This window comes from Tasmannia lanceolata, unplaced genomic scaffold (assembly GCF_043159265.1).
Source record: "Tasmannia lanceolata isolate RefF3 unplaced genomic scaffold, GAP_Taslan_0.1 ptg000024l, whole genome shotgun sequence".
NCBI classification, from domain to species: domain Eukaryota; kingdom Viridiplantae; phylum Streptophyta; class Magnoliopsida; order Canellales; family Winteraceae; genus Tasmannia; species Tasmannia lanceolata.
In genome coordinates, this window is record NW_027518701.1 from 10,701,421 (window position 1) to 10,726,600 (window position 25,180).

The 25,180-nt window shown below is 42.4% G+C and overlaps 2 protein-coding genes across 11 annotated transcripts in view; one reads left to right on the plus strand and one right to left on the minus strand.

The window, feature by feature from the left end:
• Nucleotides 1–8,894, plus strand: part of LOC143857162 (putative disease resistance protein At1g61190) — a 57,704-nt gene extending 48,810 nt beyond the window's left edge. For all 10 annotated transcript variants that reach the window (XM_077367542.1, XM_077367536.1, XM_077367535.1 and 7 more), the window contains one exon: nt 5,269–8,894. In XM_077367542.1, the coding sequence (XP_077223657.1) occupies nt 5,269–6,243 (975 nt within the window). In that variant the 3' untranslated portion in view covers nt 6,244–8,894. The remainder of the gene's footprint in view (nt 1–5,268) is intronic.
• Nucleotides 8,895–18,434: 9,540 nt separating this feature from the next.
• On the minus strand, nt 18,435–19,451 carry LOC143857018 (uncharacterized). Its single transcript, XM_077367290.1, has one exon. The coding sequence runs from the start codon at nt 19,449–19,451 to the stop codon at nt 18,435–18,437; it is 1,017 nt and encodes a 338-aa protein (XP_077223405.1).
• Nucleotides 19,452–25,180: the final 5,729 nt, after the last annotated feature.

A 25,180-nucleotide genomic window follows, 5' to 3' on the forward strand; every position in this document is an offset into this window, starting at 1 on the left:
CAACGTAGGCCTTTGGATGCTCCAGTGAGAGGAGGCGACTCATGCTAAGTTGATGGAGTAAAAAGAGGTAGGGGCAGACCGAAAATAACATGGGTAAAAACAATGAGGAATGACTTGATGGCTAGGAACATAACGGAGAACATAACCTTGGACAGGAGATAATGGAAGAAAATGATCCATGTAGATGAACCCAACTAGTGTCAGGATTAGAGTTAGTCAATTTGAGCAGGATAGATTCTTTCACGTTCGTCATGAAAATTTTCTAAAGGATTCATTAGCTGACCCCAACTGGTTTGGGACAATTGAGTTGAGTTTTGACTTGACTTGCCCACATTGGAAATCTCCTTTGTGGGTGTTAATGGCACAGGGACTTAGTTTCTTTGGAATTATGTAAGACATTTACTCACGGAGGCTATCTAGGATGAGGTGACGTGGTGTTTGTTACTTGCAGATGACATAGTATTAATTGACAAAACCAAAGTAGGAGTAAATGCAAAGTGAGAGTTATGGAGAACTACTTAGGAATCCAATGGTTTTAGATTGAGTAGGACTAAGACTGAGTATATGGAGTGCAACTTTAGTAATGTATGGAGGCGGGACGAGGATATAGTAAATATGTCTGGACAAGAGGTACCTTAGAGGGATATCTTTCGCTATCTTGTTCTAATTCTACATAAGGAATGACAGATTGAAGAAAATGTTAACCATAGAATAAGAGTAGGTTGGTTGAAGTGGAAGCTTGCCCCAGGAATTTTGTGCGACCATAAAATCCTCACCAAGTTGAAGGGGAAGTTTTAAAAGATAGCTGTGAGGCCAGCCATGTTGTACGGCTCAGAATGTTGGGCCACCAAGAACCAACATGTGCATAAGATGAGTGTAGTGGAGATGCGAATGCTTAGATGGATGTGCGGCCACACAAGTTTAGATAGACTTTAAATGAAGACATTCGTAAAAAAGTGAGGGTGGCACCACTTGAGTAGAAGATGAGAGAGCACCGCTAAAGATGGTCTGGACATATCCAGCGTAGGCCTTTGGATGCTCCAGTGAGAGGAGGCGACTCATGTCAAGTTGATGGAGTAAAAAAAGGTAGGGGCGGACCGAAAATAACTTGGGTAGAAACAATGAGGAATGACTTGATGGCTAGGAACATAACAGAGAACATGACCTTGGATAGGAGAGAATGGAAGAAAATGATCCATGTAGATGAACCCAACTAGTGTCAGGATTAGAGTTAGTCAATTTGAGCTGGGTAGATTTTTTCACGTTCGTCATGAAAATTTCTAAATGATTCATTAGCTGACCCCAACTGGTTTGGGACAATTGAGTTGAGTTTTGACTTGACTTGCCCACATTGGAAATCTCCTTTGTGGGTGTTAATGGCACAGGGACTTAGTTTCTTTGTTTTGGAATTATGTAAGACATTTACTGTACCTTTGTTAGTTTGTTAGTGGTACTTAGGGAAACTAAGTTCAGTTAAGAAAAGTTAATCTCGGATTTGAAGTACAGCTTAAATATTAGGCCTTGTGTCTTCTTCATTTAAAATCCATTTTAGTCAAATTTGAAGGCTCTTGAGTAACATGACAACTTGGGCTTCTTTCTTTGTGTGTTTGACATCAAGAGAACAATTTTCTTCTCTTGAAACTCATCTTGTCCCTAAGAATTCAGCTTTTCATGGCAAAAGCAAGCACATAAGGATCAAGTATCATTTTATTCAAGACTTTACTTGACTTGCCCACATAGGAAATCTCCTTTGTGGGTGTCAATGGCACAGTGACTTAATTTTTTTGTTTTGGAATTATGTAAGACATTTTCTTTACCTTTGTTAGTGTGTTTGAAATCCCAATAGGGCAACCCAAGAGGGGGGTGAATTGAGTGGTTTAAAACATTTTGCCTTAATTAAATGGAATATTAAAATCAATTTATCAATTTAAGAAATTTAGATCTAACCCTTGTTAATTAAGCAAGACAATAGTTAGGGTTTAGATATTACGAACCACCAAATGCAAGGAGAGAAGAAGATGCACACCACAATGAAGACACCAAGATTTATAGTGGTTCGGTCTATCAACAAGACCTACTCCACTCTTCCAAGTTTGTCTCTTGGGTACTCCACTAATGGTGAGATTCTACTATAGCCGAATCTCCAAGTCGTACAATCACCTTCTCCGCCTCCGAGGGAACAAACCCTCTGTGCATAACGCCTCTAAGGAGATTAACCCTCTTCGCAAACCATCTCCAAGGGAATAACTCCTCTTTGCAACTCCGGATTCACCTTTCTTAAAGGGCCGAATCGTATACCCTCGATTACAATAAGAAGAAGAATGAAGGACTCTCTTAGCCTCTTGATTAGGCTTGATACAAAGATAATACAAAACTCTCCAAAAGATAACAAAGATAAAAGCCTATGGAGATCCTCTTGGTTAATGTGAAATGTACAAATCAAAGCATAGAAGAGGATAAACCTTGGATTTGAAAGTTTAGGTTCAAATAGATATTAAATGATTTTCCAAAAAGTTGTTTAGAATGTTAAGCCGTGCAAGCCCAAGAGGAAATATGACCATTTGGGGGCATTATCGTAAAAACTGTTAAGAAAAAGTCATGCCGTGCAAGCCCCAACGGCTAGTTTTCCAGATGGGGTCGGTCGACCGGGGTGTCGCGGTCGCCCACCCTTTTGGGCGCTCACTTTTTATTGTAGGAATTCGAACCGCCGCGGTCGACCGAGGGTGTCGCGGTCGCCCACCATGAGCCTTATGGACATTTTATTTTTGGTCCAGAACCCTATCCGCGGTCACCCGACCATGCTGGATTGTTTCTAGATTTCCAGAAACACATCCGCGGTCGACCTCGGTGACTTGGTCGACCGGCTCTATGTTTGGGTAGGTGCTGGATTTCCAGCACACTTCTCGCGGTCTCTCGGGAGACCCCGGTCGACCGCCCCTGTTTACAATTTTGATTTTAAATATTAAAGTCCTAGGGATTTGGACCATGGTCTTTGGGCTTTTGTACAAGGTTTTCAAACACATTTTTGGATGTGTGGGTGGTTTTCAAAGATGTTAAATTTTGTTATGAAAACCATTTGAAAACCATTTGAAAGTGCAAAACATTTGACAAGAGGACTCATATACAATTTATGAAAATGTATGACCTTGAGTCTTCTTGGATTGTCTTGGCTCCTCCGTACTTTCTTGGACATCTTCAACTTATGAGTGAACTCTTCAACTTTCTTTGAGTCTTGTGACTTCCTCCATTCTTTAAACATCTTAAATGGTACATGCGAAGGTCACCAGTGCTAGTTCATCTCCAAGCTTCTCTTGGCACTTTGCTAGGCATGCTTGTGGGATCTTTGAGCTGAGCTCTTGACTTGAACATCTTCCGATGATGATGTCTCCAATGTATGCACAAGCTCGTTGGTTCGTTGTGCATGTTGATCCACAAGCCAAGTGTTGAGTTGTATTGTGCTAGATGTGCTGTCATTGGTTTGATATTTGACTTTTCTGTCTAAGGCACAATACTACAAAGCAACACATTAGTCCATAAAGACTAATCAGTTTGGGTTTGCTAGCATCAAAACAAGAAGGTAAAGGTGAATGGTTAAACCCATGGGAACCCTTGAGCTAACAGTGTTAGTGGTACTTAGGGAAGCTGAGTTTAGTTAAGAAAAGTTAATCTCGGATTTGAAGTGCAGCTTAAATATTAGGCCTTGTATCGTCTTCATTTAAAAGCCATTTTAGTGAAATTTGAAGGCTCTTGAGTAATATAACAACTTGGGCTTCTTTCTTTGTGTGTTTGACATTAAGAGAACAATTTCCTTCTCTTGAAACTCATCTTCTCTCTCCAACTTAGTTGGTTTCATTCCAACAAGAATGACAAACTGGCATCCTTGGCTATCATGAATGGTGTCTATTCAAGATTGACTACTCTCAAAGAATCTAATATGTGAATAAGATCCAAGCAGCACTACTCAGTAGAGAATGACTTTGGCTTCCCTACCACTTGTTGAGTCCAAAGCAGCTAAGATCAAGAAACTCACAGAAATGCACACAGGAGAAAGTGCAAACTCCAGTGTTTTACATACTCGTATCTCCTTTGAGGAAGTATAAGTGCAGACACTCCTCAAAATACAAGTTTAAAAATATAAAAGAACAAAAAAAGAGATGAAAATGGACAAGAATAAGAAGAATTTATTCTAATCTTTTTAAAGTATAAGATGTGAAAACCCCTAAAGAAATGAACAAAGAAAGCTTTTGGCGGCAACATGCTATTGGGTGGTGGTCCCGCTTATGGGGTCAAATCTACACATAGAGAATTTGTATCTCTCTATACTATATTCAAGGGTAAATAAAAACAATTAGCTATATTTTGATCTTACTTGTTGCTGTGGTTTAAAAATTAAGTAATTCAAAGTGGCAGTTAAATTTTCATCATTTGAACTTTTCATTGTGAATTAGAAATATTAAAATTATAATAAGCATTTTCAAATAATAATGAGATCAAAACATATTTTTTCTTTAAAATAATTAAATACTTAAATAAAAATATTAATAAGGAGGCAATAATAATGTTTTATGGCGTAAACAAGTCGCATCTCTCTGTTTTATGCAACATATAATAGCATTCTTAATAGAAAATTATTTTTTCTAACGTGAATGTTGACAAATAACCTGTAAAATTTATTAAAACTGGGCAATTTATGTTATTGTTGAAGTCAATGGAACTGAAGAGAAATAAATTGATGTTTTTACAAATATGTAGAATAAAAAATGAGGGCGAGCCTTGGCGCAACGGTAAGGTTGCTCCATTGTGACCTACAGTGCTCACAGGTTCAAGTCACGGAAACTGCCTCTCTACAAAGCAGGGGTAAGGCTGCGAACATCTAGCCCTCCCTAGACCCTGCAATGGCTGGAACCTCGTGCACTGGGCCGCCCTTTACTAATATGTAGAATAAAAAAGATAATAAATGCCATGTTATCATTAGTCACTCATTGATTTTAGCATGATGATATCTTCTTAGTGGTTTGTGCTCTAGTACTACACAAAAATGACTAGTCCAATATGAAAGGTCAAGAGAAAGCCCGTTTGCAGAGTTTTTGGTTTTTTTATTTGCATCATATAATGCTAAAGACCTAATTTCACAATCAGAAAAAGTATTTCATGTTAACTACGCATTTTTGTTTTCCCTATGTTTCAATTACAAGTCCAATTCATAATAATCTCATACACTTGTTAACTTTTATTTTTGTCATTGTGTTGTCTTTATTTCTTTTGTAGAATTGTTTGTGGTTTATTTGTGTGGAGAAGACTATGAACGCATTGATTCAAGTTCTCGTAGAGATATCAAAGTGTTTGTGGGAACCTGTTAAGAACCAAATGGACTATCTAAATGATTGTGAAGGCAATGTTGAAAATTTAAAAGGCAGTGTAGAAGAACTTGTAGCTAGGAGAAATGATATACAAAGACTTGTAGATGAAAGATGTTTAAATGCTAATGTGGTCCTTGCTGAAGTTCAATTGTGGATGGAAAGAGCAGATAAAATGATATTGGAAGCAAATCAGATAGTCAGTGTAGAGGAAAACATGAGATGCATCATGGGGTGGTGTCCGAATTGGCGTCATCGATATAGATTGAGTAAACTAGCAAAAGAGAAGGCAGACACCATTACCGATCACCATAGTAAAGGAACATTTGAGATTGTGGCAACAGCCCCGCCACCTCGGAGGGTAATGACCATGCCTACTTCTGCCATTGATGGTCTAAAGACAGTAAATTTGTCATTGAATAAAGTCATGGATGCTCTAAAGGATGAAAATATCAGAATGATTGGTGTCTATGGCATGGGTGGAATTGGAAAAACTACTCTTGTGAAAACTGTAAACAATAAATTGAAAGGGACATCAACTTTTGATGCAATTGTGATGGTAACTGTGTCTAAGGATGTAAAATTAAAAATCATCCAAGAAGAAATTGCAAAGAAATTGGGAATGGAACTCAAAGAGGAAATTGAATCCACTAGAGAAAGTGAACTAAGGAGAAAATTAATGCATGTTAAGAAGTTACTCGTAATCTTGGATGATTTGTGGGAGAGATTAGATATAGTCAAGATAGGAATTCCCTATAGTGCTGAAAATAAGGGGTGTAAGATTTTATTAACATCTCGAAGCTTAGATATATGCAGACTAATGGGAAGCCAAGTTCCTATACCAGTAAATTTGTTGTCAGAGGATGAATCCTGGGATTTGTTTTGAGGGAAAGTGGGAGATGTTGTTGATTGTCAAAGCTTGCAAAATGTGGCAAGGGAGGCTGCTAAAGAATGCCACGGTCTGCCACTAGCCCTTGTTACACTTGGGGGAGCACTAAGTGGTAAGGATAACTCATCAGAGTACAACTTGCATAACCGAACTGAAAAGGTCAGACCCGATATATATTGAAGGCATGGAGAAGGAGGTGTATCAATCCCTCAGAATAAGCTTTAGTCATTTGAAAACTGAGGAGCTAAAACAATGTTTCTTGTTCTGTGCTCTATTTCCAGAGGACTTCGAAATTACTGTGGATCGGATGATTAGATACTTGATTGCTGAGGGAATCTTGGAGAAGTTTGAGAATTTAGAGGAAACAATGAATAAAGGACGTGCCTTAATTGGGAAACTCAAGTCTTGCAGCTTGTTGCTAGAGAGTGAAGAAGAAGGGAAGGTAAGGACGCATGATGTGGTACGAGATATGGCCATTTGGATTGCATCTAAAGAAGTTGACTATAGGTTTGTGGTGAAGGCTGGATTAGGACTTGAAGATTGGCCTGAAATGGAGAGGTTACAAGAATGTAAGAGGCTCTCATTGATGAACAACAGAATACGGAAACTTCCAGATAGAGTGGAATGCCCCCAGCTTCTAACATTATTGATGCAAGAAAATAGTAATTTGGCAGAAATACCGGACAAGTTTTTCGAAACCATCAACGATCTTCGTGTTGTGGATATAGGTAGGACGGCTATTGAAAGGATACCTCCATCTCTGGCATGCCTGCAGAACCTTAAGGAACTCTGTCTACAAGATTGTAATATTTCGGCTGGCTTGTCACATGTCGGGGAACTGAAAGCACTAGAATCCCTCGATCTCTCTCTTAACCGTTTCAGCCGACTGCCAATGGAAATTGGAAATTTGACAAACCTAAGGCGTTTGAACTTATCATACAATCGAAATCTTAAAGTCATACCACGAAATGCAGTCATATGTAGGCTGACTCGTTTGGAGGAATTGGATATGGAGAAAAGCTTTGATAGGTGGGAGGTTGAAGGAGGAGTGGGGGAGGCCAGCAACGGCAATGCTATGTTGGAAGAAGTAGCGTGTTTAAGAGGGTTGACTAATTTGAGGGTGGAGATAAAAGATGCCCACCGCTTTACCCAAGATGACTTGTTCAGATCTTGGACACATTTGAAGAAATTTCGCTTCTACCTTCAACTTGGAGCACATGAGAATGCTTTTTTATTTGCAAGAGGTATTCTAGAGCGATCTTTGTGGGAGAATTATTTTATATTTCCAAGAGGTAATCGTGAGATAATCATTAATGGTTCCGCACCAATCCCTATGTGGGTAAAGTTGTTTTTGTTCCCTCAGAGTACTGCCCTAGCCGTAGGATGCCACCGATCTTCAAAGAATCTTTTGGATTTTGGATTTGGATAAGCATGGATTTCAAAGTGTGGTATTTATTTACATGGAGAATTGTGGTGAGATGGAATATCTTATTAGTGGGAAGGATGTTCCCGAATGTGCCCTCCAACATCTGCAGTATTTACGACTTTTTGGACTTAGAAAGTTAGAGAAGGTAGTGTCTGATGATGAATCCCTTCCGCTCCCAACTCTTGCAAACCTCACCGGCATGTCTATTTTGGAATGTGATCGTCTAAAGCATGTACTATTCACGCCCAATTTATTGCAAAGAATGCAGAATCTCGTGGGACTCTCGGTTGGATCGTGTGAGAATGTGGAACACTTGTTTGTGGCGCCAACAGAAAATAAACCAGTGCTTCCTAAACTTCAAAAGTTGGATCTATGGTATCTACTAAAGATGGAAAATATGTGGATTGGATTGCCAACACTACAAAGCCTGACTGAACTCATCATCTCTCAGTGCAATGGGTTGAAAGAAATCTTTTCTTCCGCTCAAGTGAAAGGCCTCCCTAATCTTGCAAAACTCACAGTTAAAGATTGCGGGGAAGTGAAGAAGATAATTTCAGAGTTGGAGGAGGTGGTGGGGGATGAGAATGCAATGCTACCTAAATTGAGATCCTTGGAATTAATATATCTACAAAAGTTGGAGCATTTCTATGTAAGGCCACTTGATTTGCATTCGTTGGAAACCAGTGAAATACAGTTATGTCCAAATTTGAAGAAGCTACCGTTTGGAGGGCCGGATAGCGTGCCGTCTCTGCAACAGATTGAAGTGGAAAGGGAGTGGTGGGAAGGATTGAAATGGGAAGAAGAAGAAGACAGCTTCAAGGCACGTGTCCATCCCATCCTCCTCTAAGGACGAAGAGGAGGAAACAGAAGAAGAGGAGGAGGAGGAAGAAGAAGAAGGCAACGTCAATTAAAGCTGAAAGAGATCAAATAGCGAGGTGTTGGATCATTTAATGGAAAGTCTCTCGGAGCTCACCCAATGGCAAGTCTCTATAGCAGATCCCCTCCTATTCCCTTTATGTGCCTACTCTATTTGTAACTTTGGTGAGTGGCATTCTTCTGTCTTTTCTTTTAAAATTTGTAATTTTATGGACGGGCTTTCTTTTGGTTTTTCCTTTTGAACTCTGTATTGTAATTTTAAGGAGTGCCTTTTTTCTGTTTTTTCTTTTTAATTCTGTACATATATTAAATCTGTAATGTAATTATAGCCACAGGCTTTTGTCTACTTTTTTCTTTAAAATGGATGAGAAGGGCAATCGGTAAGCTTCAACAAGCAACAACATTTACTAAATTAAAATGCAAATTTGTGTGCATGTTGGGGTAAAATTTTCATAGAAAATTATTTCATGAAAAAAAGATTTCAAGGTTTGTTTGTAATCTATAATTGAAAAAATTTCCTAAATAACTAATAACATTTTACCGTGAAGCTCTCGTATAGACCGTTTGTCGAAACCAAGTCTTGCCAAGTAGGAAACTAATTAAATAGTGGATGACAACTCTCTATTCACACCCAATCGGGCCAACTGATCATCTCAGCTTAGTGTATTGCTTATGGGAAGTGATATCTTCACAACGTTTCCTTAAACATTGGCTGTTTCGTGTATTGCTTATGGGAAATGATATCTCCACCCTCTTTTACAGCATTTTACCATCTTATATATATATATATATATATTTCAAAATGACTACATTACCCACCCCTTTTGTTTCTCTTTTTCTTGAAAACGACAAAGAAAGGGATAAAAAATTTAGGGGTGCAACTCGGGCCGTGTTGGATCGCCAAAAGAAATCCGCCGTGTCTAAATCGCATCTGTTAAATCTATTTCGAGCCGCTTACGAGCCCGAGCCAAGCTCTTTAGCTTAGCGAGCCGAGCTGGGCCAAGCTCGGCTCGGCTCATCTCGTTTACACCCCTAGTTGCTCATAGGTGAGTGCTTCATTCGGAATCATTCCCAATTGTTCAACTATTCGGGATCAGCCATCACTCCGGAATGATCCCAACCATTGGATTAGGCCACTTGTGTTTGTTGAATGCCCAGCTGTCTATAGGCCATTTGATTGCTATGGACACAAAAGCCCATCTGTCCATTTGTATCCGGACAATGGAAAGGGAGATGATTATTTTACGCCCTTCAGGATTATGCCCCCCGGCCACACCCTGCTCGCTAAACGTGATTTGACATCAAAAAGCGTTAAAGTCCGCCACAATTCAAGTTAAAGAGGGGGGCGCAAAATCCTACAGAGGTGAAAATATTATCTCCCCAATGGAAATTGAGCATTGAGCTTTTCATGGAAAAAAATAGGGACTAAATTAAAATGAAATTTTATTTGTTTTCTTAGAAAAAATAGGGACTAAATTAAAATGAAATTTTGTTTGTTTTCATAGAAAAAATAGGGACAACAATATACTTGTAAGCATAAGAAGCCCGTTCTATGTCCACCCACGTGACATTAGCATGATCCAAACCCTTCATTTGGTAAGCTCTATTGTTGAGATGACTGCACTGAAAATTCCCATGGATTTGATTATCCCGAGCATCCAATCAACGACTCTCAAATGGACGTACAATTATTCACTGGCCCTTGAAATGAAGGGTTCAGATCATTCAAATTAATCACGTGGTTGAGACCATGACGATTGTGATCGTGCGTTTTGCCTGTATAGTATGAGAGTTCAAGATGCCTACTAGAAAATTTTGTTACATTTTATAAACTTGACTGGGCTCACCACATAATATCAACATGAATTGGATCCTTCATTGAACCACACCTCACCTCAAAATGATAAGAGGTGGGTTATTTTCCTTTTAAAATATTAGCGGGAAAAAGTATAGAAGAGCTTATTTCGTGCCACCCAGTTAGGTGCAAGCAAGGTGGAACAACCTCGTTGAAGCCCCAGTGAAGTAGTCTTAAATGGCTGGAAGGGATGGAAGATAACATAGGTGCAATAGATAATGGTGTTTTGGTCTTCCTATTCAAATATAATTTCTGTGATCACATTTTCCCAAGATGTTGATACAGTAGGCATCTCTCAAGTAGCCATATAATAAGCCATCCAGCTACTTTTCCATTTTATATTTAATCATATGGAAAGCCAATTGAATCTTTAGGTATAGAAAAAATGAGTTCATGAAGTACATATTTTTATATACTAATTCATAGAAAACCAATTTCTTAATAATAACTTTATCTTATTGAAACTGAAATTTCTCCTCATTTCATTACTTTTTATCTTTCTTCTTTATTTTTTATTTAAGGTTTTTTATATTGTTTCTTCTTTAATAAAACATTCATCTAACATCCATTGTAAAGAAAATTTGAATAAGAAAAAGCAGATTTCATCTCCATGAGAAGCGATGGCAAAGATCAAGAATCATTGAGGTTGATCGATTGCTACTTACAGGTCCAAATCAGACAATCCTATCCAACATGGTACTTGAGAACATAGAGAAGGGAACTTTACATATGAAACCTAATATATACGATATGTATTCTAATTAATCATTGAGAAGTATGATTTAGTAAAAAAGTATATCTGTTTGAAAATATATACGATACTTATGTTAACAGATGGTAGAATCGAGTAACTATAAAAAAAAGAGCACTTTTGTTTTAAAAAAAAACATTTTTGAAATGGTAGGATACAATAAGTTTTGACCATAGTGAATTGTTACTGAAAAGTACTACTTTTCAAATGTCTCAAATTTCAAATCTACAACATGAAAGAATCTTAAAATTTGAAACCTTAGATTGGGATTCAATAGTCGGGTCTAGATCAAATTTAATCTTATCTTAAGAGTTGAAGGCTTGAAGTTTTGAAAGATAATGAGAGTATGTGATTTAGGTCTAGGTGAGAGGGTTTTAAAGATTAAGATTAGGACTTAGATTGAGGAATAGATATGGGAGGTTGTGGCTGATTATTAAGGTAGGCAATTTATCTTGCTTAAGCGCGAGTAAGTTTACAAACTACTAACCTGTTATGGCGAGCATAGCACTACTAGATTGTTGTGGCAGTAGAGAATTGTGTTGGCTGTTGCTGTGAATTTGGCCTTAGAGTGAAGTGGCGACTTTAACTTGTCCGGCGAGTTGTGCAACTATGAGGAGGCTTCTTTTGGCTGTCTTTAGGACATTCCAAGTTCGACTACACTGCTCAATATGCGTTCCAAAGTACCAACTTGGGGGGACTGATATCCGGTAACAGGGATGTCTGTCAGCTGCTTAACAAGTCTGTTAATACGTTCTTGAATGACAGTTCAATCAAAAAAATATTCCTTATAGAATTTAAACTAAACCAAATGATGGGAATAACGCAAATGGGGCAGATCTCCGTAATATTTAAACTACAATGTTTTCATATAACAAGAGGCTTAACAAGTCTGTTAATACGTTCTTGAATGACAGTTCAATCAAAAAAATATTCCTTATAGAATTTAGACTAAACCAAATGATGGGAATAAGGCAAATGGGGCAGATCTCCGTAATATTAAACTATAATGTTGTCATATAACAAGAGACATTAAATGGAGATTTTGTATGATTCTTGATAGCAGATAAGTCAGTGAAAAAAATAAATATATAAAGATGTGTGTGTGCAAGTACAGTTACAATATAGCAAATAGGAGTTGAATGGCCCAAATATAATTGGATTAGAGAAGTAGTTCTACCTATAATATGGAGATAAAACAATCCAAAAGGAATAGAAGTCACAGAGTATAGACAGAATCCAATAATGCAAATAGATAAGAGCCAATTTCTTAACTGTCACAAGTTTGAAGCTAGTATTGACAGCAGAGGTCTGCAATTGAGGCAATAAGTCTGATTTTAGTGGTGCAAACTAACAAGAGTCGTGTAAATAATTGGGTCCGTGACAAGGTCTCTGCGAGAAATGAAATAATGATAATAATTTTTATAGGCTTATATTGAGGAAGTATATATGATGTAAATAGACAAAGTCTCAAGGTACTGTAAAAGAAACGACTGCTTACAACCCTCAGCCTAATATGCGATAAATGATAACATAGCTTCAAATGCACACTAGGTCATGAAAAGAGATATTTTCTATCTGTTGCTCACATGAAATAAACAAATCTTAGCAAGTGTTATCCTAGTCTATGCAGACTAAAGAGGAATCTCAGTAGAAGGTATTTAATTGATATGGTTTATAAAAGTACAACCAAAGATAAAGTCAGAATATAGATGAGTTTAAGCTCTTTAATGACCCTTGTTTAAGAGCGAACTAGAAGCTTGCAGATCTAAGAACTCTGTAGGATAGTACAAAAAACAAATCAAAAAACATGCAAATAAGAACAGATTGGAATTGTAAGCATGAGAATAATAAAGTTTAGGCGTTCCCTTGTAGCGTCGGTGTTTGAGGGGATGTTTGAAGACTTTGGAGAAAAAACCCAAGCCGTTGCCTCGGTATAAATGATGGAAAACATTGAAATAAAAGAAAATTTGAAAAAAATGTGAAAGGTTTAAGGGAAGAAAATTGTAGAAAATGAAGAAAGAGAGAGGGAGAGAGCTTAGAAGATTGTAGAGGCGCGAGCATAGAAGCTTGTAGAGGCTTTTGCCTTTGTGAATTTTCGTGATTTAGAGGGTTGGGAGATGGGTTATTTATAGTTGAATGGGAGAAACTATCCTTTTTTAGCGTATCAATCAAAGATAAGCAACGATTAGATTTGGGTATGATTTAAAATCAAAATGGTATGGGAATAAGGTCAAATCGTGATTTTTTGATTGTCAATGCATATTTGGGAGGGATATATCATTTTTGGGAAGAAAACATTGACTTTTTTTTATTTGAAATCAAATTTGTGTTTGGAAGTTTGAGGCTAGTTGATTGAGGCTACACGATTTGGGGTTAGATTTGTGAGGAATACAAGGAAATTTGGTGTAATTTTGGCAAAAATGGGCAAAATACGTTTAAAATGAGAAAAGTCTCGAATTTAGGGCTTAATGGCATGCAAGTGTAAAATTGAATGGTTTTGGATGGTTTTCTAAACTTAAAACAAGAGGGGTATGGCCTGTAAATACTTGGAAAACTAAGGGCATTTTGGCTTTGTTTGGTTTTGAAACACACGTGCTTGCAGTTACCACAGTCAATGTAAAATAATGTACAATGCAATGTAAGTCCAAATATTGAGAGCATGCCATTTCATCAAATAGTAAATACTATTAGCTCCTATTACTACAAAGAAGGAATCTCCCACTTAAGCATAAAATAGTGCTAATATTAACTTAAACCATCATTGTTGGTTCCCTGATTCATGATTCTTAATCAAACACAATCTGAGGAAGTTCTAATTATCAGCTAAAAGTCAATTCAAAGTATCTATATTTGTCATATTTGTTTGTGTTTGCTACATATACGATCCTTTTACCAATTTGCTCTCTGAGGCCAGTCCCTCCTATAAAGCTTCTACACATTGCTCACGCATTTTCGGTCAGTCAATGAACTTTGCAAATGCTCAATTATTGTACGGTTAAAAAGCAAAGACCTTTTGGGAAGTGGGAATTTGTTAAGGGGCTCTACAACTCCTCACTAAAGGAGATTTTTTAACTAGATAAGTTTTTGCCCAAAAATTGACATGTCTCTAGAGACAATCCAAGCTTCAATTCACATTTTTACAATTACTAAAGAGGAAAAAAAACCAACAGGTGTTGCTCCCTAACTTTTAAGAAAATCTCACTGCTACTTGCTTCTAATAGATTTCCTCCTTTTGTAGGTAAATTGAATCCTTGGGTTGGGATGGAGCTTGGGTTGATGACCGCCCTTCCTGGCGATGAGGCTGAGTTGGAAAACTTCCCCCGCAGGGCCCTGGGGGCCCGGTACCTTCATTCTATGTCTTGCGTAAGTATCGCGTAGTTGGCTTTTCCGTTGTCTTTGAGACTGCATGCGGCGATCCTCTAATGGTTCGCTTGTGGTGGGAGCTCTTATAGGTTCAAAGTTATGCCAGGAAGATGCTGCAGTACATGGTTGAGGACGAGTCCGAGATCGGTGCTTTTGAGGAACGTGTCTGCAAGCTAAGCGAGGATCTCGAGAAGGCCCAAGCTGAAAAGGCGGCGCTTGACGACATTGTTTCTCAACTTCGGGGGGAACTCCAGATGTCCGAGAACGGGAGGAACCATGAGAAAAATAACTTGGTGGTGACCCGACAAACGTATGCTGAGGAGCTGGTGAAAGCGCGGGAGGAATGGCAAGGTTCCGAGGAGTTCTTCAAGGCCGCGGCCTCATTCAGCGTTGACATCGAGATAGATGCTTTCGTCGAATGCCGGCGGCGCGTTCGTGATGTCGATCCTTCTTTCCCCTTAGATAAGTTGGTGCACGAAGCCGAGGAAGCCATTCTGGAGGACCTTTTGTGGGGATCAGTGGATATCACGAGACCGGTCGAGGATCCGGTGGCTGCCCCGGATGCCTCTACTGTTATTGAGACCTCTGCAGGGGGTCGGTGAGGTTCGGATGCCTTGGGATTTTCCCCAGACTTTGCTTCTTTTTATGGTTCTATTTGAGGCTAATGTGCTCGGTCTGTAATAACTATTTGAACTCTCTTTTGTTTTCTTCTTCTCCCCCCCCCCCCCCTCTTTTTGTAAGGGCCCTGAAGGGAAGGCTTGCCTGCCTTTCGCATTTTTTTTATATATATAACGCTTCGTGGGCTAGTTGAGCTCTTTGGTAGGTTTCTTTGTGACGGGTTGCTGTTAAATTCGAATTTGGTTGGCGAGAATACCTCTAGTGTGCCTCTGTAGGGCGTCACCTTAGGGTGTCTTGTTCATGGAAGGGCCATCTTCCTCTCAAGTGATGAGCTCGGAGTTGATGGGTCATGCCTGCCCTTTAAAAAGGATAGGTCTTTTTTTTCATGGGGAGCGTTTTAGGGTATTTTCGGGGGGATCAGCCTAGATGCTACCTCTGTCCCACTCCCTGTTTTCTTTCGGTCCTTTATACATCATGGGCCGGAAAGTGGAGATGCGCATAGCCCAGGCGGGAATGCTATTTCATTGATTTGTTAAGGGGAATACATGGCTTTGCGCTGGAAATAACAAAAAGAAGACAAACAAAACATTCGTTATAACTTAAAAGAAAGCACAGCTCTTACCCTTCCTTTTCAGTGGTAAAACTTTCAGAGGTTGTCCATGTTCCAACTTCGAGGGACTGGGGCCCCGTCGAGGTGCTCAAGCTGGTAGGCTCCGGGGCGGAGCGCTCGAACGACCTTGTAGGGCCCTTCCCATTTTGGTGTGAGTTTTTCGGAGCTTCAGGGGTCGGATACCTCCGCTCGCCGTAGTACTAGGTCTCCGGGCTTTACCGTGCGTTTTTTCACGCGGGCGTTGTAGTATCGCGCCACCTTTTGTTGGTAGGAGGCGATTCGGAGGAGGGCTTGCTCTCTTTTTTCTAGCACGAGATCGAGAGCGTTCCGGAGGAGCTCGGAATTTCCATGTTCGTCATAGTTCTCCGTGCGGAAGCTGGAGAGGCCAATTTCCAATGGAATGACCGCTTCGGCCCCGAAAGTCAAACTAAAAGGGGACTCCCCAGTTGCGGCCCGGGGCGTTGTCCGGTAGACCCAGAGGACACTGGGGAGTGCTTCTACCCAGCACTTTTCGGCTTCTCCCAACCGCTTCTTAAGGCTTTAGAGTAGGATCCTGTTAGTTACCTCCACTTGCCCGTTGGCCGGCGTGTGCGCTACGAAGGCAAAACGGTGTTCAATGCTCATATTATCACAAAACCTGCCGAACTCAGCACTTGCGAACTGGGGTCCGTTGTCTGTTACGAGTATTCTCGGAATGCCGAAACGGCAGACCAGGTCATGATAGAAAATCTTTTCTGTTGCCTTCGAATTAGGCATCGCCACGGCTTTAACTTTGACCCACTTGGTGAAGTAATCGATGGCGACGTACAACATCGTGTGCCCCCCCCCCCCCCCCGGGGCCTTTGGGAACGGCCCGAGCAGGTCCATGCCCCACATGGCGAAAGGCAGTGGCCCCGCCACTGAGGTGTATGGGGTGGCCGGTCGACGGGGGGTGGTAGCGAACTTCTGGCACAGGCTGCATTTTTTGACAAATTCCTAGGAGTTCCTGAGGATTGTAGGCCAAAAATAGTCATGCCTTACGATCTTCTGGGCTAGGGTCCTCCCGCCTCCGTGGTCTCCGTAGATTCCCTCGTGTACCTCTCGCAGTGCGTACTCCAACTCGGAGGGTACCAGGCATCAAAGGTATGGCCATGTGTACGACCGTTTGTACAGCCTGGGTCCGTGGAGTACATAGTGGGCGGCCTTTGTGGTTAGGCCTCGGGCTTCCAGCTTATCCTCGGGCAGTATTCCGTCTTCCAGATACCGCATTATGGGGTCCATCCAGTTTGGTCCTAGTGGAATTTCCAAGACTTGTACCTCGTTGATGCTGGGGTGGAGCAGCATCTCTGTGAGCACGGTACCGAAGTCATGGGTTTCTTCAGAGGCCATTTTTGACAAAGCATCCGCTCGATTGTTCATGCGTCGCGGAACCTGGAGAATCTCAACTTCCCCCATTCTTTTCAGCTTCTCTTTTACCTTCTAGAGGTATCTTTTCATCCTGAGTCCCTTTGCCTCGTATGCCCCGTTTACTTGCTCGACGACCAGCTGTGAATCGCTATAGACCTTCAACTTTCTTGCGCCGAGCTCCGTGGCTAGACTTAGCCCTGCCAATAAGGCTTCGTACTCAGCCTCATTGTTGGAAGCTCTGAAGTCTAGCCGGAGGGCGTACTTTACTGTGAATCCGTCGGGGCCATGGAGGACCACTCCTGCCCCGCGTCCTGCTTTACCTGCTGAGCCATCCACGTGCAGGGTCTAGTGAATCTCGCAGCTCTATTCCGGCGGGTCGGGCCCCATGTCTTCGTGAGCCGTTTGCCCGGTGGGGGCCCTGGTCTTCTCCATTACTGCTGGTTCCATGGCAGGGGCTGTGAATTCCACTATAAAGTCGGTGAGGACCTGGGATTTAATGGCCGGCCTTGGTCGGACCGGTATGTCGAATTCTCCTAACTCGACGGCCCAGCTTACCATTCTACCCGAGGTCTCCGGTTTTTGGAGAATCTTCCTGAGGGATTGATCAGTCAAAAGTATTATGGGATGGGCCTGGAAGTAGGGGCGGAGCTTCCGGGCGGCGCTGACAACTGCGAGGGTGAATTTTTCTATGTTCAAGTACCGGACCTCCGCACCGTGAAGGGTCTTGCTTACATAGTACACCGGGTGTTCCCTCTTGTCGCTCTGCTTGACCAGTACCGCACTCACCGCCGTAGGGCTGATGGCTAGATACAAAAATAATTCTTCCCCAGGCTTGGATTTGGCTAGTACGGGCGGTGTTTGAAGGTATTGTTTCAAGGCGTCGAAAGCTTCTTGACATTCTGGGGTCCATTCGAATTCTCGTATGTTTTTTAGCTGCTTAAAGAAGGGTTGACACTTCTCCGCCGACTTCGGCATGAAACGGCCGAGGGCGGTGATCCTTCCCGTGAGCCGCTGCACTTCTACCGCCGTTGCCGGGGGGCTCCATGTCCAGGATGGCCTGGATCTTTTCAGGGTTGGCCTCGATGCTTCTCTGGCTAACCATGAATCCTAAGAACTTCCCGGAAGTTACCCCAAAGGCGCATTTTGCGGGATTCAGTTTCATCCGGGCTCGTCGTAGGGTGTCAAAGGTTTCTTGAAGGTCGGAGATGTGTTTGGAGGCCTGTAAGCTTTTTACCAGCATGTCATCTACATATACCTCCACATTTCTACCTATCTGCTTCCGGAATAGTTTGTTTACGAGCCGCTAGTATGTGGCCCCCGCGTTTTTCAACCCGAAGAGCATGATAGTATAGCAGTAAACGCCTTGATCGGTGATGAATGCAATTTTCAGGATGTCTGGTTCTTGCATCTTTATCTGATTGTAACTGGAGAAGGCATCTAGGAAGGTGAGGAGCTCGTGCCCGGATGTGGCATCGATGAGCTGGTCTATACGCGGGAGGGGGTAAGGGTCTTTTGGGCAGGCTCGGTTTAGGTCTGTAAAGTCTATACAGGCCCGCCAACCCCCACTGGTCTTTTTGACCATGACCACATTGGACAGCCACTCGGGGTACCGGATCTCTCTGATAAATCCGGCTTGCAGCAGTTTCTCCACTTCAGCTTTTATGTGAGTTTGGCGTTCTACTGCGAAGTTCCTCTTTTTTTGCTGGACGGGTTTGAAGGTCGGATTTACGTTCAACCTGTGAACGGCCATTTCCGGGGGTATACCGGGCATGTCCTGAGCGGACCATGCCAACACGTCTATGTTGGCTCTGAGGAAACTGATCATTCGGTCTCGCAAGGTGCCTTTTAGCAAGGAACTAATCCGGACTTGCTTCTCTGGTTGGTCTTCGTCTATAGGGATGGAGTCTAGTTCTTTGGTGGGCTCCCCTCTAATAGTACGGGCCCGCTCTCGGGGGTCTTCACTCCCGATCGTGAAGTTTTCGGCCGGGGCATTGCTCCCTCTCAAGCTTGCCACGTAGCATTGGCGTGCCGTCATCTGCTGCCCCCGAACTTCTCCTATCCCGGTTCGAGTGGGGAACTTCAGTTGGAGGTGGGGGGTGGAAACTACTGCTTCCAAGTCTCTCAGAGCAGGGCGTCCTATGATGGCGTTGTAGGCGAAAGGTATGTCCACGACCATAAAGGTGGTCAAAATGGTCTTTTGGAGGGGGTACATTCCAAAGGTTACAGGTAAGTCGATTTTGCCACTGACCCGCACCGATGCCCCGGAGAATCCGTAGATGGAGTACTCCGCGGGTCCTAGTTTTCCCTCGCCCAGCTTCATCTCTTCAAAGGTTCCGAGGTGCAGCACATTGACGGAGCTTCCTATGTCCACCAAAAATTTTCCTATGTCAAAGTTGGCGACGATTAGCCTAACTACCAGTGCGTCGTCGTGTGGAACTTGTAGCCCGTTGAGGTCTTCGGAGGAGAAAGTGATGATCTGATCCTCGTGGGGAGGATTCGTTCGGGCCTTTTTGGAAGGTATTTCTAGGGAGAACACCCGCTCCGCGTACGCTCGCCGACTAGCTGTTGTTGGTCCCCCTGCCGCGGGTCCACCCGCGATGATGTTGATTTTTCCGACAATGGTAGACGGCTGTTCATGGGCCGGCGGCCGTTCAGGGGGCTCTCCTCTCTTGAGGCGCTGGTGGGGGCGTGTGCCGTGTCTGCTGCGGGATCGGTGTCTACTCCGGGAGCGATACCTGCTGGGGGATCGGCATCAGCTACGGGACCGGTGCCTGCTACGAGACCGGCGCCTGCTTCTTGGTCTGTCGGCAGGGTGATGGGCTTCGTGCGAGTTTTCGACGGGGCTTCTGAGGTACTGATTTAGATGTCCCTCCTTGGCCAGCTTTTCTAACTGGAGCCTGAGGTAGAAACAATGGTCGGTTTCGTGGCCGTGATCCCCGTGGAAATAGCAGAACTTCACGGTGGAGCGCTTCTTCGGGTCCGTGCTCCTTTTCCTGGGAGGGGTCAGGAGACCCTGATCTCTGATAGCGAGCAGGACATGGGAGAGGGGAACCTTCAGGGGGGCGCTTCCTAGCCTTTCGAAGATGGGGACGGGGTTCCGGCTTGCCTGTCTTTCTTCGGCTCATTGCCTCATGGCCCCTCGGCCATCTTCCCTTTTTCTTTCCTCGTGCACATACTTCTTCCGCTCGTACGAATTTGTTAGCCTTGGATTCAAGTTCTTGCAGGTCCCGTGGTGGCTTGAGGGTGAGGTGCAGTTTGAGATTCGGGTCGGTGGAGCATGCTTCAGTGCCGCGACCACTATTTGGACGTCGATGTTGGAAAGTTGGGCTAGCTCGGCATTGAATTTCAACATGAAGTCTCTTAGGATCTCGTTTCTTCCTTGCCGGAGGGCTAAGAGGGCATCTGACGGGTCGTGGCGGAGGCGGTTGTTGGCGAACCTTGTGCTGAACTTCCTCCCAAATTCGTGGAAGGATGTGATGGAGTCTGGCTCCAGCCGCATGTACCAGTCGTTGGCGGTCTTTCTTAACAGGGAGGCAAAGGCTCTGCACATAAATCCGTCTGACGCGCCCCGGAGTGCCATTACCCTTTTGAAAGTTTGGAGGAACTCAAGAGGGTCTCTGCTCCCATCGTAAAAACTGAAACGGGAGAGGTCTACTCCTGCTTCCACGGGGGTTTTTAAGATTTCCGAGGTGAATGGGGACGCCGTTTCCCTTTCCCATTCATCGAGGATGTCGTGGGCGTAAGGTATTTTCATTTCCCGTTTTGCTTCTCGGATTTGCCTTTGCAGGTCGGCTAGCGGGTCCAGCCCGGGGGGCTGTGCTGAGGTTGCTACCTCTTCTGTCCGAGTTGGAGGTAGTTCCTGGAATCGAGCCGTCCGGGTAGGGGGAGCGCGGCTTAGCATAGCTTGCTTTCCGTTATTTTGCCGGTGCCCCCTAGCTGTGGGAGGCAAAGGGCTATTTGTCGAAGGGGAGGGCGTCCGTCGGGCCGGTACTCGCCTTCGCCGGGGATGACACTCCCCCGGCGGTTCCTTGTCACCTTCGTCACAGGCTTCCGTCTGATCATGCATTGCCAGGGGCCTCCCCGGGGCCGGAGGTTCCGACGGAGGCAAACGTTGGAGTAGCTCTTGGCGGAGTTCGTTAAACATTTCCATGGTCGGGACCATTTGTGGTGTGCTGGAGGCGGGCTGATGTTGGCCCGAGAGCGGTGAGTTTGGCTCCCGGGAATTTGAGGCGTGGGTTTGTACGTGCTGGGCCTGGCTCCTAGTCATTACCCCTGTTTCTTGCTGTTGGGTGTGGTTTCTCATCGTTATAAGGCGTTCAATACTCAACGAGTCCCACGGATGGCGCCAATATGATGACGTCGGACTTCGGGTCTGCGATCGCGCGATGGGTAGAGAGCCTCCGCGGGGTCTGCAATCACAAACAGGGGGGTCAGCGGGGTCCGGGGTGGGTCCCGGACGACCACTTCGACACCCAAGTCAGATTCTGGACCAACAGTATAAAGAACAGCAAGAAAAGGCGGAGGATTAAACATGTCACATGAATGCTCTGAACCATGTCCTAAACATTAGGTAATGAGGCTTCAAACCCAGTATCTTAAAGTTCCAAAATCAAGGTAAATAGTATGTGGTCACAGTCAAACCAACATACTTACCGGTCACACCTATTCTGGTGCAACATAGCCCTATGTTCCACAACCTAGTAAAAAAATGTGTTTTGTCACCTTGTGGCCCTGCTTTTCCCATCCACCATCCGAAAGCTTTGCATTATATTCTTATAGAAGGAAGCTTTAATGAATCCATCGTACCCATTCCTAATTTTCTCCTTGTCTAATTCTACGCAATATTAAAACTCCTCGGATACTAGTACTTAGAACCTAAAGACTAAGCCTAGGCTCTGATATCACTTTAACTATCATGCCCCTAACCGTATTCTTAGGCTGGTGCCCGTAACAGCCGCCGCAATGTCCGTAGAGTTACCCCCACGAACACGCAAGGCTCAACTTCCAACAATTCAGCAATTTACTCATACTAGATTCACTTTAAAAACGGTAGACCTTTCAAAGCATTTACCAACTAGTGCAGAAGCTAAATGTACTTAATTAAAAAAATATAACATCTCAAATACAAAAGTCATAATAAGTCTTCTAAATAATTCAACATCAAATCCCCTCACCTCGTTAAATACTAAATTACAAAATAAAAGACTAAAGTAAAATCTCACTATCAACGGTGCGGCAAATCTCTACAGCTCAACAGATCTACAGGTAATCCTCGGGGTCTGAAAATACTAATCAACGTAATGAGCACAACGACCCAACAGATAAACCAAACCGACCAGCTAGTACACATTCACACCCCCCCGCGCGCACACACACACACATATATATAATACGATGCAATGTTTGAAATCTTGACTTAAGCAAATAGGGTAAATGACATGGTTTTTCATGTTTCCAATCAATAATATTTCAAAGAAAAATTATTTTGAGAGCTACTTGTAAAACAAAGTACATTATGAAGTTTTCAAATCCATAACTTATTTAAAATCATGATCTTTGGGGTTTCTCAGTCTTCTCTGAGGCCAATGTCACACCTCATTGGCAAGCAAGTACCCAAATGAACGAGGCCACACCATATTGACCAACGTTCACGGAACCGTAGTCCCAAGTGTGCGCAAATTTATAATCAATCGTCCTCACCCCGAAATCCATCAGTGGTAGCTTGCAAAATCCATCGTCTATCCAAACGACACAAATAACCCAGCGAAATCCATCACTAGGGCCCAAGCAATGTTACGAGCTCCATCTCAACCATGGTCTACGTGATCATGAAATCCAAAGAGTGGCTCGGTTTGGCAACTTAGAGGAGGGGGGGTGAATAGGATGTTTATAAAACCTTTGCATTTTAAAACTTTTCATAAGATTTCACCCAAGACTTATCCCTTGTTAAATTAAGTTTAAAATAGTTGAACTTAAATAATATTATAAATTTATATAAGTTCAAAAAAATTTTTGATTAGCAAACTTAATTGGGTGATTTATAGCCTAGTTAGCAAGGTATAATTATTCAATTAAAACCAAAATACTAACTACTCACTCAATTCTAAATACGTAAAAAATGCAAGAACAAATAATAGAGTGAGAGGGTGAGAGAGAAATGGAAATACCAACACAAGTGACACAAGGATTTATAGTGGTTCAGTAAACGGCCTACTTCACTCTTCTCAAGGTCGCACTTGAGGATTTCCACTAATGAGACCTCCACGACGCCCGGCTCCGAGGCTTTTACAACCCAAGGAAATTAAACAAGGATGCCCTTGCCACCTTTACAATGTCTCTCCTATATAACTGAGAACTAAGCCCTTCACCTAAGGGAATTAACACAGGATGCCTTTCCACCTTTCTTGTCTCTCCTGCACCGCCAAGATCTAAGCGCTTTTCGAAGAAGAAGATAGCTTTGCCTCTAAGTAGGCTACAATGCACAATGAAGCTCTCACAATGTTCTCTAAAAAATACTTACAATTTAAAGCCTAAACCAATCTCAAATGTTTTTTCTCAAATCAAGGCACAATGAGTTTGGTGAGAGAGAAAATAACCCAAAAATAGTTGCAAGTGTGTTTCTAGGATTCTTTAGAGTTGGAACATATTCTCCTTGATGTTTTGAAACCATACAATATGTATATATAGGTTCCCAACTCAATATTACCGTTTCAGGGGCAAACTGGTAATTTTCGGATTAAAAAGCCCACTAGTTATTGTAGCCGCAACGGCTATATTTTTTAACTTCTTACCATTCTCGAAATTCCGAGAATTTTCTCGTAGTTCTGAGAAATCATCTCGGAGTTCCGAGAAAACAGCCAGATAGTGAATTTTCACTTCCTAGACCATTTCTCGGAGTTCCGAGAAAAGGTCCAGAGTATGAATTATACTCCCTGGACCATTTCTCGGAGTTCCGAGGGAACTCAAAGAGTTCCAAGCTCGGAGCTCCAAGAAGGCTATGAACAACAGATTTTCCTGTTTTTGTTTCTGAATTCTTTTAGGCTTTTGGAACTCATTTTCTATAAAGATTGGAATGTCATGACGGTCCCACAATGATAGAACACCACATGGTCATTCACTAATCCAATTAGGCTCTAAGGGTTTGTTGTAGTCTCCTTTGGAAAATATTATTTTTCACTAGTTTTAAGGGTTTAAATAATGTGCCTTGACAAGAGAAAATGCAAGAGACATAGAAATACAGTCTATCCTTTCTGTCACTCTCTTGAACTCTTCTCTTGAGCTGGGATCTTCTATAGTTGAGCTTCCATGCTTGACATCTTCAAGTTGTGGTACAAGGTCCTTGGTCCTTTGTATTGGTTCTTGATCCTCCAGCTTTGGCCTTTATGATCTTCTATGTATGTTCAATGCTTTGAGATGATTGTTGAGCTTCTCCTTGGTAGATCCTCCAAGGTGTGGTTTATCCAAGTATGCTCTAGTTCTTTTGTCCATTGGTTGGTTCATCTTCAAGCATAGGCCAACATGGTGTGTGCTAGAATGATTTGACTTGTGTAGGACTTGTCTAAAGCACAACACTCAAGGCAAATGATCAGTCCATAAGCGACTTATCAATTTGTGTTTGTTAATCATCAAAACAGGGTGATTGAATGAACCCATGGAGAACCCTTGGGCTTACAATCTCCCCCTTTTTTATGATGACAAACCAAATTGATTAGATTGGTGGGAGGAACATCTTATGAGGATTAAAAAATAATTTAATCATTACTATTCCCCTTCATCATATGCATGAGTTATATTTAACAAGTTATAATACAAGAATACATATGATAATGGATTTAATCAATTATACAAATTCTCCCCCTTTTGGCATTAGCAAAAAGGCAGGAGTAAGCATTTAAGCACAATACATAAAGCATCAAAGATATTCAGTGAGACTAGATGCTCCCCCTAACTTCTTATCATGATTTATCAATTTAAAATCAAAGTATATAGGGCATGATAAGAGCAATAACAACATAGTTAACGAATAAACTAATACAAATCAAGCCTATG

Excerpts from the sequence above, each read along its gene's own strand:
- LOC143857018 (XM_077367290.1), bottom strand. The coding sequence starts at position 19,451 with ATGAAGCTGGGCGAGGGAAAACTAGGACCCGCGGAGTACTCCATCTAC.